The 15349-nt window shown below is 46.0% G+C and overlaps 1 protein-coding gene across 1 annotated transcript in view; it reads left to right on the top strand.

The window, feature by feature from the left end:
- AUTS2 (activator of transcription and developmental regulator AUTS2) overlaps positions 1 to 15349 on the top strand; it is a 1160553-nt gene that overhangs the window by 833715 nt on the left and 311489 nt on the right. Inside the window, exon 5 of the mRNA XM_037041734.1 lies at positions 2686 to 2715. Within this exon, the coding sequence (XP_036897629.1) occupies positions 2686 to 2715 (30 nt within the window). The remainder of the gene's footprint in view (positions 1 to 2685; positions 2716 to 15349) is intronic.

The following is a 15349-nucleotide window of genomic DNA, read 5'->3' as shown; positions in this document are numbered from 1 at the left end:
TGTGCTGTGGGTTTCTGAGTGTTCATAGTGCAGAGAGCTTAGGGTGGAAAGAGGAAGTAGTCTCCGAATTGTGTCCTAACACCAAGATGTCCACATGGATGAGGTTTTTGTTATTTTCAACTGAAAACATTCCTTTTTGTAAAAGATTTTATTTATTTATTTTTAGAGATGGAAGGAGGGAGGGAAAATGAGAGGGAGAGAAACATCAGTGTGTGCTTTCCTCTCACGCACCCCCTATTGGAGACCTGGCCCACAACCCAGGCATGTGCTCTGACTGGGAATCGAACCAGCAACCATTTGGTTCACAGGCTGTGCTCCATTCACTGGGCCACACCAGCCAGGGCTCAACTGAAAACATTCTAACAGTAGTTTAAACATTAAGGTAACATTATTATCTGACCAAAAAGGGCCAGAGGCAGGCTACTCTGAGGTTAGTTCAAGTGGCTCAGTTGTGCCAGTGTTTTTCTTCCTTTAGCCCCATCATCTTGCTTTTGTACTTAGACTTTTAGCCTCCTTTTTGCAAGATGGCTGCCACAGATCTAATCACATCATCATGCAGTCACGTTCAAAGGCAGGAGGCAAGTGCTCCCTGCCTTTCTTCCTTTTTAAAAAAGAGAAAAGTTTTCCGGAACTCTCAGCAGACATTTCCTCAAGTCTCAGCCAAAACTGTATCTGGTGGCCACCCTTAGCTTCAAGGAAAGTTGAGAGAGAGAGAATGTCTTATCTGTCTTTTTCAATCTTAAAATTTCAGAACAAGGTGCAGACTAGAGAGGGGATTGTGAATGGCTATGGGTATCTAACCAGTAGTGACTGCCGTATAAGCAAATTTATTTTCCATTTCTGTTCATAGCACCGTCAACTCCCATATCCAGGTGGCCACACTAAAAAATCTTGGCATCATCCAAGACTCATCTCTCTCACTTGCTTCCCATATCCATGTGTTACCAAGTCCTGCGGGTTCTACCTTCAGAACTGCTCTGCCATCTGTTCATCCCTTTCTCAAACCACACACCGGCCTGCTTTAGACAGTGCAGCAGTTGCCAGACCGGCGTCCCCGGGTCCTGCATCTTTCCCCACAGGGCACTCTGTCTCCTCCACCATGGGAAGGGTCATCTTAATAGAATGTTGCTCTGGTGATGCCACACTTCGTGCTCAGGGTCTGTGTTCTGAGTCTATTTCCACAGTCACATGCCACAACAAACAATATTTTGGTCAACCAACATGTATGATGGTGGCCCCATAAGATTATAATAGAGCTGGAAAGTTTTTATATCACGTTGTGACATTGTAGCTGTTGTAACGTTTTAGTATGACTCTTTACTGATGTGTTTATGGAGATGCTTATGCAAACCAACCTACTGCAGTGCCAGGCCTGTGGAAGTAGAGCACCTACAATTAGGTCCAGTGCATAATATTGATTGGTTATGACTGTGTGGCAGGTTGATGTATTTCCTATACTTTTTGTTATTTTAGACTGTGTACTCTTTCTCCTTGATAAAAAAAGTGTTCTATAAAACAGTATATGATGTTACACTGGCCATAGCCTCATACATCCCATGTTCACTGCGTCTGTTGGCTGCATCCTTCTCTCTTGTGCTTGATTTAACTTCACGTTGTTTTATGCAGAAACTTGCCATACAGGTTGTAGCCTGGCAGCAGTCGGCTACACCATAGAGCCTGGCAGCGTGGTCAGCTACGCTGTTTGGTTTGGAGTAAGTGCACTCCATCATGTTCACAGTGAAATCGCCAAACAACGCGTCTCTCAGAAAACACCCCGGTCGCCAAGCAGTGCGTGACTGTACTGCCAACCTGAAAGCTACCTCAGGGCCAGTTCTGCGTCGTGTTCGAATACGCGTCTAGGTTAGCAGTGCTAGTCAGGGCAGTTGAGTGAATGAGCAGACACATCACCCTGCTGCGCACTTACTCTACCAAAACACATGGCTTCTTTCAAAATAAAATCTTGTAGAATGAAACATTCTTGCTTTTTTTTTCAAAAATGTGAAATTTTTTTCTCTTTTTCCCTCTTTTGTTCTACTGAGGAACCCAGTGCTTTGAGTTTGTTATCATTCTCTGGGTATCCCAGACCCAGCTCTGCAGTTGGCGTTTGGGATCTGTTTGTTAGACATGGTGTGAGTCTGCCGCCATAAAACTTTTTTTTTTTTTTGCCTATATTGTTGATCTGTTACCCTGAACTCTTCCCCTTGGCATGTTTTTTATAAAGAATATTCCCTCTGTTCTCTGGGCCTCTACACCCTGGAAGAGGCAGCCATCACGGATGCTGAGCCTCGCCCATTATGTTCTCTTTCCTTCCAAGTCCACACGAGGGAATGCAGTGCCAGAGGTGCGCCTCTTGGCTTCTAGAAAAGCACCAGGAGAGAGACAGCCATCGACATTGGCAGAAGGTAGAAAGCCTCCATTAAGGAATTGATTTTGCTCTGAATCCCACTGAATGATCTCGGCTCAATGGGCACCCCTGCTGTGTCAGGGCAGCAGCAGAGGAAGTCAGCAGTGCTCCGCGTCTGGCTCCTCGTCTGTGTACCAGCCAGCACCTGAAACTGAAGGGACCCTTCCAGCTCAGAGAGCATTTCCTGTTTCTTTGTCTTGCTGCCTTTTTCTGAATCACAAACAAAAACCTACTCCATTTTTGCACTAACCCTTACTCTCTTGTTTTCTTTTTCTTTTCAGTGTGACAGCGACAGTGACCAGGAAGAGAAGGTAAGACCCCCCCAACCCCACAATTGTGGGCACAGCATACAACACACTGTGAGTGCCGTGGTTCCCCCCCACAGGGCTGCAGGTGGGGGGGTGCCAGCTTCATGATGGGTGACAGCTCCTTCCTCTTCCTATAAAGACGGGCTTTATTCACACAACAACATTTCCCATGATAGGAAATGACATTTAATTCTTGAAGTTCACTTTTTTCAAACAAGCCCTTTAATATTGCACATACATGACACTAAGTTTTTAACTTTATAGAAGATCAGAAAAGAGGAAATTATTTATTTTAATAGCCATCTGATTTTTAAAAAATCTTTGATTGGGACATTCAACATGCTAGCATGTACTTACAATATCATATGTTTTCTTTTCTTCTGCGGCCCTTATGCTTTTTTCTTCCTCTCTGTACATATCAGCCTTCTTGGTGGAAACGTTAATGATGATGTTTCTAGGAATGTCATCCTGAGGTGAGGGCGGGCCGGGGAAGTCAGGTGGGAACTGCTCTCTTCTCCTCCAGGTGGATGGCCAGGTGGGAGGGCAGTTCTTCCAGCAGGTACACACCCTGTGTTGAGGCTGACAGCCCCCAGCCTCTGTGTGTCCAGTTCACATGGATCAAGAAAGGAGTTCTGTTTTTGAGCTTTGAGAAGAGTGGATCACTGCCTGGTAAAGTGAACTTCCTGCCTGAAACAAAGGGGTCGTTTGTCTGTTTGGTCTTTTTTTCTAGATGTTCAAATCCCCCAACCAAATTTCTTTTCAACCGTATCCCTACTTCAGGTATTTCAAAAAGCATTACCTGAATATTATGGTTTCTCAATTACTTGGCACTGAAAGGAAGGGACTAGTCCCCCCTTCCCCAGTTTCTGGATCTTTCCTGTGGAACCGGTCTTCCTGAGCCCTATTTTGCGACTGTCCCCTCCTACGTGCGTGTTGATTTTACTCAGAATCTGCAGTTCACATTTAGTGGGATCTTGCCATCGGCCCAGATTTTTCCCTCCTTCTCTGCTGCCAGCCTCCCAGAGAGATGTAAAGGCTCTTGTTCTGCACTGTTGTTAATTTGAATTCAGCATATGCAGCCTGTTAGAAAATGCGAGACATCATCATTTGAGCAGGTCAAGCATATTCAGATGAAGACAAATGGTGCTTATTTGATTTCCTTAAAATCAGGAAATGAAAAAAGTGCTCTCTGGAGAAATCATGTTCTGCCTGACTTGGATGATAGACCAATGCATGTCCCCCAGACAGGAACAGACTCTCACCCTGAGGTTTTTATCTCTGAAGGACGGCCAGGACTGTCAGCTTGCTGACATGTGCATTATCCATGTCATTTTAAACAAAGTGACCTACGGAAGGGTATGCTGTGCTGTGACATGGTAATGGGCTGTTGGATGACAGCAAAAGTACACACTGAGAAGGGGGCTGTGGATTATTCTTTTGTTTAACTGACAAGTAGGAGCTTCCTAAGTGCAGCCCCCGGAGTCTGGGCTCCCGAGGAGCGGGTCGCCTGGTGTCTCAGGGCCGGCGTGCAGTGGGTGCCAGAGGCACGTGGACAGCAGTAGACGGTGGCCCACTGGTGCTGTGGAGCCACCAGACCGACAGTCTCATGTGGCCGTCCCCATCCCAGGCACCCAGGGAGGGATGGCACTTTCCGCCATCCGGAGCTCCTCTACAAGTGATGGTTCCTCTCACTCTCCAAGTGGGTGGCACTTCTCCAAGGGGACGAGCCTTCTTTAGGGTTTCACGGCCAAGCAGACATTTTTCCTTTAGATGACACTGTAAATTCTGGAAGTGTCGCCGGTCTCCAGCGGTGGTAGGAGGTGGTGGGGGTGTCCGGGTTTGCATCCCGTGTAGGAGTCGTGACCGGCAGTCTCAACCCTGAGTGCACATCCGCATCACCAGGGAAGCTGTGAGATCCCAGCGCCCGGGCCTCATCCCAGGCCCGTTACCTCAGAATCTGTGGAGGTTTCTAGCCCCACTTGTCTAGATGATCATCTAACTAGTAATTTTGGGAATTACCAAAGCTGCCTGTGGTTTTCAGAGGTGTTCCCCGCCTACTGAAAACGCCTGAACTAGTCCTTTCTGGGGACCCGAATTCCCAAGTCTTTGCTGTTCAGTCTCTGAGTGCAGGAAGCAGTGAAGTGTCCGGTCAGACTGCTGGGCGGTGGGAAAGTAGCCGGTGCCCACCACTCAGAGTTTAGGATGATTTCAGGGCAATGAGGAGAATAAGGAGATGTTCAGGGGCAAGTCTGCGAGTGTGGGGAGGTGACGGGAGCGGGGAAGAGCCTTTGGAGTGTTCCTCTGCCCTGTGCACACTTCCTGTTTCTGCGGCTCCCCTTGTTTTCCCTGTGGACTGCAGTGGCCCTGCAGGTCCTGAGCTGCCCCACAACCCCACTCACATCACCTTTCCCTGCTCCCCACCTTCCAGGCATTCCTCCCACGCACTCCCAGCAGGAGCAATCAGGACTCCAATTGTGGCCTTGCCTGCTCAGCCCAGTTACAGTTGAGACTGTTGGGTTTCCCCTTTTGGACTGAGGTCGTCTGGTTTTTATCGCTGGCTTTAGTACCATCCTCCCAGACTTGTGCTCTGCTCCAGAGTCAGGGCCCTGTCAGCCTCCTCTGTGCCGGAGCCTCGTGTCTGGGCACCTGTCAGAGCCCCACAGCTAACTGGGGCTGCTTTCCTGTGCCGCTTGGAGGATCCGCATTCCGATCTAAATTGCTAATGGTGGAAAAGATGCCACTCAGTGTGCTGGGATTCCTTCAGCAGCCCGCCAGGGATGCTGCTGGAGGCGGGAGTGAGACTCGCGGGGCACCCACTGGGAGTTCTCTCTGGAAGGCCTGTCATTCTCTTACTCCGCAGGGATCTGCAGAACCAGCGGTCTAAAATTAGGGCACTGTATTTCACACAGCTGACTAAATTAAGATAAACTCTGCTTTCCTCTGATACGAAGCTGTAATTTATAAAATGATACCCTTACTAATTAATGTGGAAGTGACTGGGAAAGGGACTAAAAAAGCAGAGCTTTCCATAAATGCTGAAGATGTACTTGTGCGGGGAGAAGGCTTTGATGAGACACTGAGCAAAGCATCTCCTTAGCCTCCCCTCCCAGCCAGAGAATATGTTTTACACAATATCAGAGAGCCCGGAGGACTTGGCTGGAGTCGAAATTGGGCAGGGCATTAGAACAGGCTGTGAACACTGCACCTTAGAGGTGGGGTTGCCTTCATTGTAGTTAGTGCAAAGGGAAGAGGCCACGCTTGGCACCTTAATCACCGAAATTAAGCGATTATTCCAATCCCCCACTCAAAATGAATTGGTATCACAAAAACAAAGAGGCAACACATACATTTCCACGTATCTGGCCTGTATTTTCTCTTGCTTCCTCTCTTTCTCTACCATTGGCAGAAAACCATTATGCCAAGAAACACTCTCCTATTTGGTTATGAAATGAATGTAAAGATGAAAAGTAATTCTCTTTTTATCTACTCATTTCCCTTACACTGTGTAGGCCGCATGGCAGAGCTGATTGGAAGGCGTAGTGCCCAGCGGTCCAGCACCTGGGCCCCTGAGTCCAGTGGCCTCGGCTTCTTTCTGACAGTCCCTTACCGCTTTGCAACTGCGGACAAGCCTCGGTTCTCTCACCTGCCAAAGGGGGATAACAGCAGCTCCTCCTGCAGTTTTGTGACAATTCAATGAAGACACTTGGCTCCACTTGGCTCAGTGCTGGTTCATAGTGTGTGCTCCATACACGTTAGTTGTCATTAGTTTTACTTGGGGTAAAAAGCGAGAGAGCCGCTAGGGGTTGGAGGAAGCCTACCCTCCTCTTCAGAAAGCTCAAGCTCTGCCAGGAAACCTGCCAGAGAACGTCAGGTAGGATCTGCTTCCCCTGGAACCTGAGGCTCAGCCTGCGTCCCCAAGGGCACTTCTTCCTGCTGTAAGCTGTGTGGAAGGGGAATGAAATCCGGAAGGGTCCCTAGACAGTGCTTTTTGAACTCCTTGTCTTAAACATCAGGCTTTCTTCTGGGCACAGCCTTGGAGCCAAGAGCAAGCATGCTGTCCTGAAAGTGTCAAGTGGCATTTAACTGGACTGTACAGCCGTCGTCCTACGTGCCAAATACTGTCAGTTCCCAGATGCCCATCACCAGGGAGGCATTCTGATTCAGTCCAGCTGGGGTGGGGCCACAGCATGTGTGCTTTTTTTATTAAGTTTCCTAGGTAATTTTGATACATAATGGGTTTTGAGGATCACTACCTTATAGCCAAGGTCAAAGAGGAACTTACGCTTTTCCATTGCTTATGCTCTTAAACATTTGAGATCTCAAAGGAAAGACTTGAAAACTGTAGAGGTATTTCTGTACATGCACCCACATGCTCATGTTTATAGGTGTGTGGCATATACAGTCATGCAATACAAACATACACAGTCTCTTCATGGCTATGGACTCTTCTCATTTTCCTAATGAAGCTTTTGCCGTGAGTCCTGAGTGCAATTTCTCTGTCTGGGCCTTTAACCATTCCAGGGACCACCTGGAGAAGGTTGCTCAACTCCTGTGGGTTTCTCACCAGTACAAGGGACCAGCTCCCGGGACCCTGACTAATTGCAAACACAGTACCACTCACTTTCCACATCAGCTCCCTCGCCCCCAACATGCACATACTTTTTGGGTGCATTATTATTTTTTAATTAATGCTAAATTTGTTGGTTTGATCATTTTTTTCACTTGTGTGGGAAGGATGCAGTTTCTAAGAAAAGCAGCAAGAAGACCAACAGAGGCTCATGTTCCTAACTCAATGCGAACCGCATGCCTAACTTGGCTCCTGAAGGACTCAGAAACTGCTGAAATGTCAAACTGAAGACTGGGCATGTGGCTTGTGCTTATAGTGGAAAAGTCCCATCTCTAGGTTGGCCACGTTTCACAACTGCTAAAGGTTGTGCACCCTCAGCAGCATTTCAGAAGCTCAGAAGGCCCTCATTGTTGCTTGTAGAACCCCCATCCTTGGCTTTGAAATAAGACATATTCTCTCAGGAGACAACTTAGAGATGCTGTCCTATTCGCAGCTAGAGAAAGGAATTTTCTCCTCCCTTCCAGGTTCACGGCAGCAAAGTGAACAACCGTTCTCCAGGAGAAGAGCAGAGGCCCACAGTCTTCTCTTTAGACCCCCAGCACTAGTACGGTATAAAGCGTGGCACAGATGAGGTGTTTCCCTAAATTTGCATTTCCTTTCCTAGGTAGTCATCTCCAAATAGAGGGGATACGTGAAACGAGTTCAGAAAACAAGTGAGCATCAGTCCCAGGGTTTATTTTCTGATTCCAGTAAAAATGTGCTCTCATCTTCTGCCTTCTATATTTCTATTACAATTTTATTTTCTCATAAAACACTTCTAAGCCATTTGTAAATTTCCTAGCTTATTTGTGAAATTTCTACAATTTCTGGCTGGGTTTCAAGAGTTTTCTATTTTAGATGCCTGATTTCCATAATTCCATCCACTTAACCTCTTCTTACCCCTCTAAGATTATTTCTGGGTCAAAATTGTTCTTCCAATATCATCCAATTTCCAACTGGTCTAATTCCATCATATTCATCCAAGAATTCTATTAATACCATCCTTAAATTAAACTTCTACTGCAAATTATTTTAAATTCTAACTCTCATTAAGTTCTTCTCTTTTTTCATGCCACAGCATTTTTATGCCAGACCAAAAATTGTTTTACTCACATAGAATGTGTATTCAGAATATGTCCATTACTGCCATGTCCTGCACCGGGAAAAAATAGAGGTTGTAAATGTACAGTTTTTGATTAAATATAAATCAATAAAAGGAATACTCAAGAGTTACTAAAAATTTGCCAGCCATCTTCAGTTATATTCTTGTTTCTCAGAATGAAAAGAGAAAAGGAAAGACAGGTCTGGGTGTTCTATTGTTCATCGGGAGTGGGTAGTGCAGAAGGATACTCTGAAGACCTGTTTCTTATTTCTCACTAACCAGCTGTGTAGCCTTGGGCAAGTTACCTAATGTTGCTGCATATTAGTTTTGTCATCTGTAAAATGAGGCTGGATTTAATGATCCAACACTGAATATCCTGATTTGCTATGTAACTACTTCTGTAGGCCCAACAACATGGTAGACCAAGAGGGAAATTAATATGTGATTGTTATTTTCTCTTTGCCAGGGTAGAGGGAAGTCATGTAAGGATTGTCTCCATTTTTTTCTCTCTCGAATCTATAAGAGGGAATGCACATAGTGGATCCGTTAGAGTGCCTCTTTGTTAACTCTCTCAAGCAACTGAAGGAAACATGCATATAGGCCTAATATCTGAACAGTGCCATTCCCTGTTTATTGCTTTATTCATTTAGTCATTCAAACCCACTTATTTTTTTCAAGTATCTGCTGATGAACCAACATGAACATTGCAGTTGCGCGACTATGTTTGGTCTGTCAGCGGCACCAGAGCAATTCCTTCTACCTCTTTTCCTTAATACTATATTTGGGAGTGCGTGGGAACTAATGAAGAGCTAGCTTACATAACACGTTTTAGGCACTCGATTGATGAGTGTTATTTGAACCTATAAAAGGAATTCTTCTGGAAATACCCGGGGTGGAGTACATGATTCCACATACTCAAAGAAAAGGTCATTTGCTTTCTCTTAAAAACAGGGTCCCCAACCTCCAGGCACAGCTGGTACCTGCTCAGGCCTGTTAGGAACGCAGGCCGCACAGCAGGAGGTGAGCGTGAATGTACTCTGCCTGAGTCATCCCGAAACCATCCCCCTTCCCCCAATCTGTGGAAAAATTGTCTTCCACACTAGCCCCTAGTGCCCAAAAGGTTGGGGACCAGTGAGAAGGAGCCACTGGCTTGGATTTTATGGCTTACCTTGAAGGGAAGGTTGCAAAGCCAAGAAGGAGTCAGGTAGAAATGATGCTTTTCATCCTCATGAAATTGACCACGAACTCCGCGTCATTGGAGTAGTTGGAGAGTCCTAAGCAGAGGCATTTGTACTGGGGATGCTTCCAACAACGTGAATTATGGTAGTGACTTCTCGTAGAGTACAGCCTGGCTGCTCTTTGGTTGTTGGAAGAGTCTGTCTTATTATTCTGCTCTAGTTGGAGTGTTCTGTCCTCAGTAAAGATGTGTGAACTTCTTTGTAGTCGTGCACATGTGTAGTTGTGTGTGTGTTTATTTGCCTGAGTTGATCCTCCCATGGCACCTGTTGATTGGTGTTACACTGACAGATAACTAACTGCTTCTTATAGCTTTGCCATTCTAGGTATGATAAAGAGAATAAAATCTCTGCATTAGGATGTTATTAGTAACTAGCCAGACTATACTTTTAGAAGTCCCAAAATTCAATGGATGTGTATATATATATCCATTCTCCTTTTTATTTTTTTAATCAAAGTTACAGATTGGAAGATCAATTTGCCCTCCTTATATACATCATAGAGCTTTCTCCTATTTGTTCTCATGAGAATCATAGTGAGAGGTTTTAGCTGTAGATCAGGATGTTATATCCAGTTACCTAAAGAATGACCAGGAGCAGCTTTCTCTGTTGCTGTTCCAAATGCAGACTTGACTCCTGGTCTGCCAAGTACGCGCATGTTTATGGAGACAGTGGAATGGAGCATCTGAAATGAGGACTGACCAGGAACCCCTGGGATGTGTGATTGTGGTACTCAGCAGGCTTAGTTTGGGCCGTATCTTTTGGGGGAGGGGAGGGGCTTTTAATTATTTTTCTACTCCCTGCTTACTTGGACTAAAAATGTAGGTGCTACTTACTCATTTTTGGAGGGTAGCAAAAAACTGAGGTTAGGGTCACTAGTAATAAATAAATAATAAGAAGCACCACTTCACACTGAAGAGAACATTGGCTTATTTAAAGCGTTTTCCAAATGTCATTTTTGTATGACCTGTTTAAATATTTATCATGGGCTCTATAATGTGTCCTCATATGAAGCATTGCTGATCATCTGTAATGCACCAAAGTCACTGATAGGTCCTTTCAAGGATTTTATCTCTTCAAGAAAATGAAACTTAAGAGCTAGAAAATGATGGAGCTGGGGTATAAATTGTCTCTCACGATCTTGAAACCTGGGCTCTTTTCCCACAACATGCTGCTTCCCTCTGCCGCAGGGGGAGGTGGGGTTTGCCCAGAAGTGCCTTTGAGGACTCTTGCTGTCTCCCTCTCTGTGCCTCACTCCCCTGTGTGTTACTGGAAGCCCGAGTTATAGCTTATCAATCCACCCACAACCCCACTAGCATCTAAAAATTCAAACCTGGCAATTGCTCGATAAACACTGAATAAATATAGTTTGGGTCCACGGACAACCTAGATGTACAAGCTCTTCTGCAATGGGCCATTTATTTTTTTTAATAAACCTGGGAAGCAGTTGCCCAAAGTGACAAGGGAAGAGATACAAGGCATATATTTTAACGCTTACAAATAAGTGGCAAAGTCAGCCTGTGGGCCACCGTGAGTGATTGAGATGGAGGCTGTCCCTAACTAAGCATGAGCCTGGCTTCTTTAGTGTGTATCTGTGCATAGACATCGAACATCTTATTGAACCATAGGCTCCAAACATGTGCCCCACACCTGGCATGTGCCTGACACTTAGTAGGTTCCATGTAAATATTAATGTTATACCTGGAATTTGCTTTGTTGATTGTCTAAATCCCAGAAAGGAAACTGGACTCGTCACCGTCCCCCAGGCAGTGTGGGGAAGAACCAGGCCTGAACAGCAGCTCATTTCTGCACTTCCGGTCCAGAGCTTCCTGCACCCATGTGGTCTGCACGTGGTAGCACGGCCATGCTATCACCGTGGCCGCTGAACCACACCCCCGAAAACAGTTGCACTCCGTGTCGTCATTTGCCACCTCAGGAACCCTCCGGTCTATCCCCAGACCCCGACTCCTGCCCTCACAGAGGGGTCCTGGGTCTGCCAAGGTCACAGGGCGTTTCCTCTGCTGACTGCAAGTGCTGCGTGGGTTGTTCTGCAGTCCGAAGGGTGGTAAATAACCAAAGCAGCCATGTCCGTGTTCAAGATGACGTATTTGCCACTAAGGGGAGAATGCAGTGTTTATCGACTGAGGTGTGTGCCGGCTGAGCTGATTATGGCACAGCACTCTGTCAGCCAATGATTTGTCCTGTCCTTTATCATCTGTGTCACTCAGCAGTGTGCTGGCAAAGGGAACGGATCACCCCCTTCCCTTTTTTTGTACCCATTTCGTGTAGAAAATTTGTATTTACTTTGGGAGTGTAATTTGTTCCTCATGGATAATGTGACCCTGAGCGGAGCTGGATCATGGGTTAGTTGAAGTGATATTTTCCGCTAATGGTAGTCGTACATCATTGCTGTCAGCTCAGGTTAGGAGGCAAGCACATTACAGCTCCATTTTACCTCTGCAGGCATCTGGGATTATTTGCTATAACCGAGTATGACATGACCGCACTACAGAGTGCATTAAAATTTTACTGGCTTCTCAGGCAAGTTCCCCGGCTCTGGTGTGTGCTTCAGGCAGCGGTCTGATGAGGAGCCCAAGGGCCCTGGCTTCTTACACAGAGGTGCTGTGGCCACGGAGGGTGGGGGAGGGTGACTCAAGTAGGGGTGGCTCTCCTCTTGCCGGAAGAAAGAAGCCAGGGAAAGAATTTACAGGGTGCCGGCCTGCAGGTGTGTGTCTCTGGGCACCCCTGACAGGCAGGTGCCTGGCTGCCTTGTGCACGTCACCCGGGGCTGCCCATAGTGCCCACTGCAGTCTGCTCTCTCTCTCTCCTTGATGCAGCCCCCTTGGGGCAGATTGGGCAGTAGATCCTTCTCCAAGGAGAGCCCAGGGCATGTGCAAGGCTCTGGCAAGACTTGGGCTGATTTTGATTATTCTGTAGGCCTGTGGTCAGACAGAGGAAGGAAGCGTGGGTCCTGCAAATGGCAGAATCCATGCCCATCCATGCAGCTTGACTGGACTGATCTTGTCATCAGCCCAGCTTGAAGCTGTTGCCAGGACCTTTTATAGGCTGGATACAGTCTGCACACCAGCCCAGTGAAGGAAGCACAGTCGTGATCACCCATTTTGCTTATTAGGATACTGAGGTTCACGGAGGTTGAGTATCTTACCTAACATCTTAATGGTGACAGAAATGGGAGGCTTACCTTTTATTTTGACCTTGCTGTCTTCAGATCCTGTAGTGTTTTATTTATAGAGGTTATCATAATTATTATTGAAACAGTTCATAGTATATACGTTATATACATTGACTTGTTTAATCCATGCTACAACTTAGTAGGTAGGTGCGAATATTATCCCATTTACAGAGGAGAGAACTGAGTCATGGAGAGCTTACATAACGTGCCCAAACTCGTGCATCAGGCAGTGGCAGAAGCAGGTTTCAAACCTACGTTGTCTGGCTTCTGAAGCAGCACTCTGAGCCCCTGAGCTGGGCTCTCCATCACTGCCACATTTCAATAAGCCCGAGGACTGATAGGAGAAGTCCAGGGAGAATAGCAATATGTTGGAATGAAAGGAAATACTCAAAGAGTATTTCATCACTTTCACTTGTAATTCTAACATTCAACAAAATATTGCTCTAAAAAGACACTCTGTGATGAGCTTTAATTAGGCAATAAGTCCCATTTGCCATTAGCCCATTACTTGCATGCAAATGGTGCTTCTAAGGTGCTTAAAAGGCATTTTGTTTAGGTTAAAAGTAAGCAGTCACTCTGGAAAAAATGCCTCATTTTATATTGTTGCTTAGCATCCTTTTGCTTACTCTTATTAGAAAGCTGTAATAAACTTCCATTGAAGCATATTCCTTAAAAGGACAGTGTAAGGTTGCCTCTCAGGAATGAGTGGGATACAAAGCAGGGCCCACTCCATCGGTCAGAGCAAAGCCATCACAGATCCCGCGGTGGTGGAGTTCTCGGTGCTGGATACTCGAAGGTTCACAGGTGCCCACAGCCCGGCCATCACCTTGTTCTCCTGCAGAAAGACCTCTCTCCGCCCCTCTGGCCCCATCGTCTCTCTCCCTCCTCCAAGCTTGAGATGTTGCCCCTCCTGGGCAGAATGGAAAAGCTGCTCTGTGCCTTGGCTGTGTATGTGGTAGAGTCATCATTCACAAACTTATTCAATAAACCACACATAAAATGAGTTATATCTTGTACCCACAGGGCAATTTTTAAAATTCTGCAACTGAAGAGCCATAGGTAGGCATGGCTTTTCTCATGGAGAAGTTTAAATTAAGTTAGCACACTGAGCAGGGTGCTCCCTGGCCCAGCTCCCCTCTTGGGCTCCCGAGTATGCACACCGATCTTCCCTGCCAGGTTGCAGGAAGGTCCAGGGGACTGACCTGATTTTTCTCCTCTGGCCTTAGATCCAAGCACTCAAATAGTGAACAAGGACAAAAATATCGATCAAGCTGTTGAAAAGTAATTATCCCTCTCAGATGGTGTGTTTAGAATACAGTGATAATTTTAAGTAGTGTGCTCCCAGAGGCAACATGACAATGCATGCAGACCGTTTACTTTGTGTAAGTCCAGTCCCACTTGTGCCCTCACCCTTCCTGACTTACGTGATAGACAGGTAGGCCCTCTTTAAGGAGAGCAGACCGTTTTTTAAAAATTCAGTTGCCCATTAGATCAATTACAGAGCAATTATTCATTGCATAAAGGGATCTATCATCCTCTGTGGCAGATAAAATACATGATCTTCATATTCTGAAATACTACAAACCCCTACAAGAGCCCTCATGAAGTCATTGGGTCATTTTAAAACCATTAAGTTCTAACAGATTTGGCTGTGTTTATGTTAGCATGGTTTGGTTTGGTTTTTTGTTTGTTTCAAATAACAAATTCAAGCTAATAAATAAGGAAATGCATAGGCTTTTAGGATACTAGTAAGTGTTGAAGCAACCAAGGCATCAGAGAGGCAAAGATACGGGCTGGATTTCAGAAGCACAGACAGGAAATTAAGTGCCCTCTTACCTTGCGTCTATTTCTTTTGCCTTCCTGCCGCTTTATTCTTGAGACTTGGTTTCTCCTTTTGGTGGAAATCATGACCATTGTGCCTTTCAGCTTCAGCCACTGGAAGTTGAAGGGAAATTGTCTCTTCTTTTCCCCTGCAGTAAGTAAAATCCAAAGAAAAGATTCTGACTGGCTCAGGCTGGGTTAGGTTCTCTGGAAATAACTGTGGAGTGGTCTATCTGAAGTTGGGTGCTCATGCCCAGATCAGTCAGCACTGGGAAGAAGGACCAGGCCCACTGTCCAAAAACAGTGCTCTGGAGGTAAGGCCGTGTGCCTTAGGAGGGGGTTTAGGGCCCAGAGAGGTGGGGGCAGGCGGACCACAGTGTATCCGTAAAAGCACATCCTAACTTTCCTGCCGTGTGGGTAAAGGCATTGGGAGGAACTCCCTGCCTGCCGTCCGAGCAGCCTTTCTCGGCCGAGGTTTGCACTTTACAGTGATCACAAGTTCTCACACATAAACACGAGTTTACAATTGTATTACAGTAGTTGCCTAAATATTCATAGAATCATAAGTGCCATTCACAGAAAGGGCTTCTGCCTTGCTTCCGTTAAGCTATTAAAAGTAATAGAGGGGCACAGGATTTTACAGAGTGTGGCTTCTCTTATAGATGTATTCAGAATAGTCT

Source organism: Sturnira hondurensis, unplaced genomic scaffold, assembly GCF_014824575.4.
Source record: "Sturnira hondurensis isolate 20B ecotype Veracruz unplaced genomic scaffold, ASM1482457v3 Scaffold0003166, whole genome shotgun sequence".
NCBI classification, from domain to species: domain Eukaryota; kingdom Metazoa; phylum Chordata; class Mammalia; order Chiroptera; family Phyllostomidae; genus Sturnira; species Sturnira hondurensis.
Note: the sequence above shows the minus strand (reverse complement) of the source record. Positions and strands in the feature narration are given on the sequence as shown.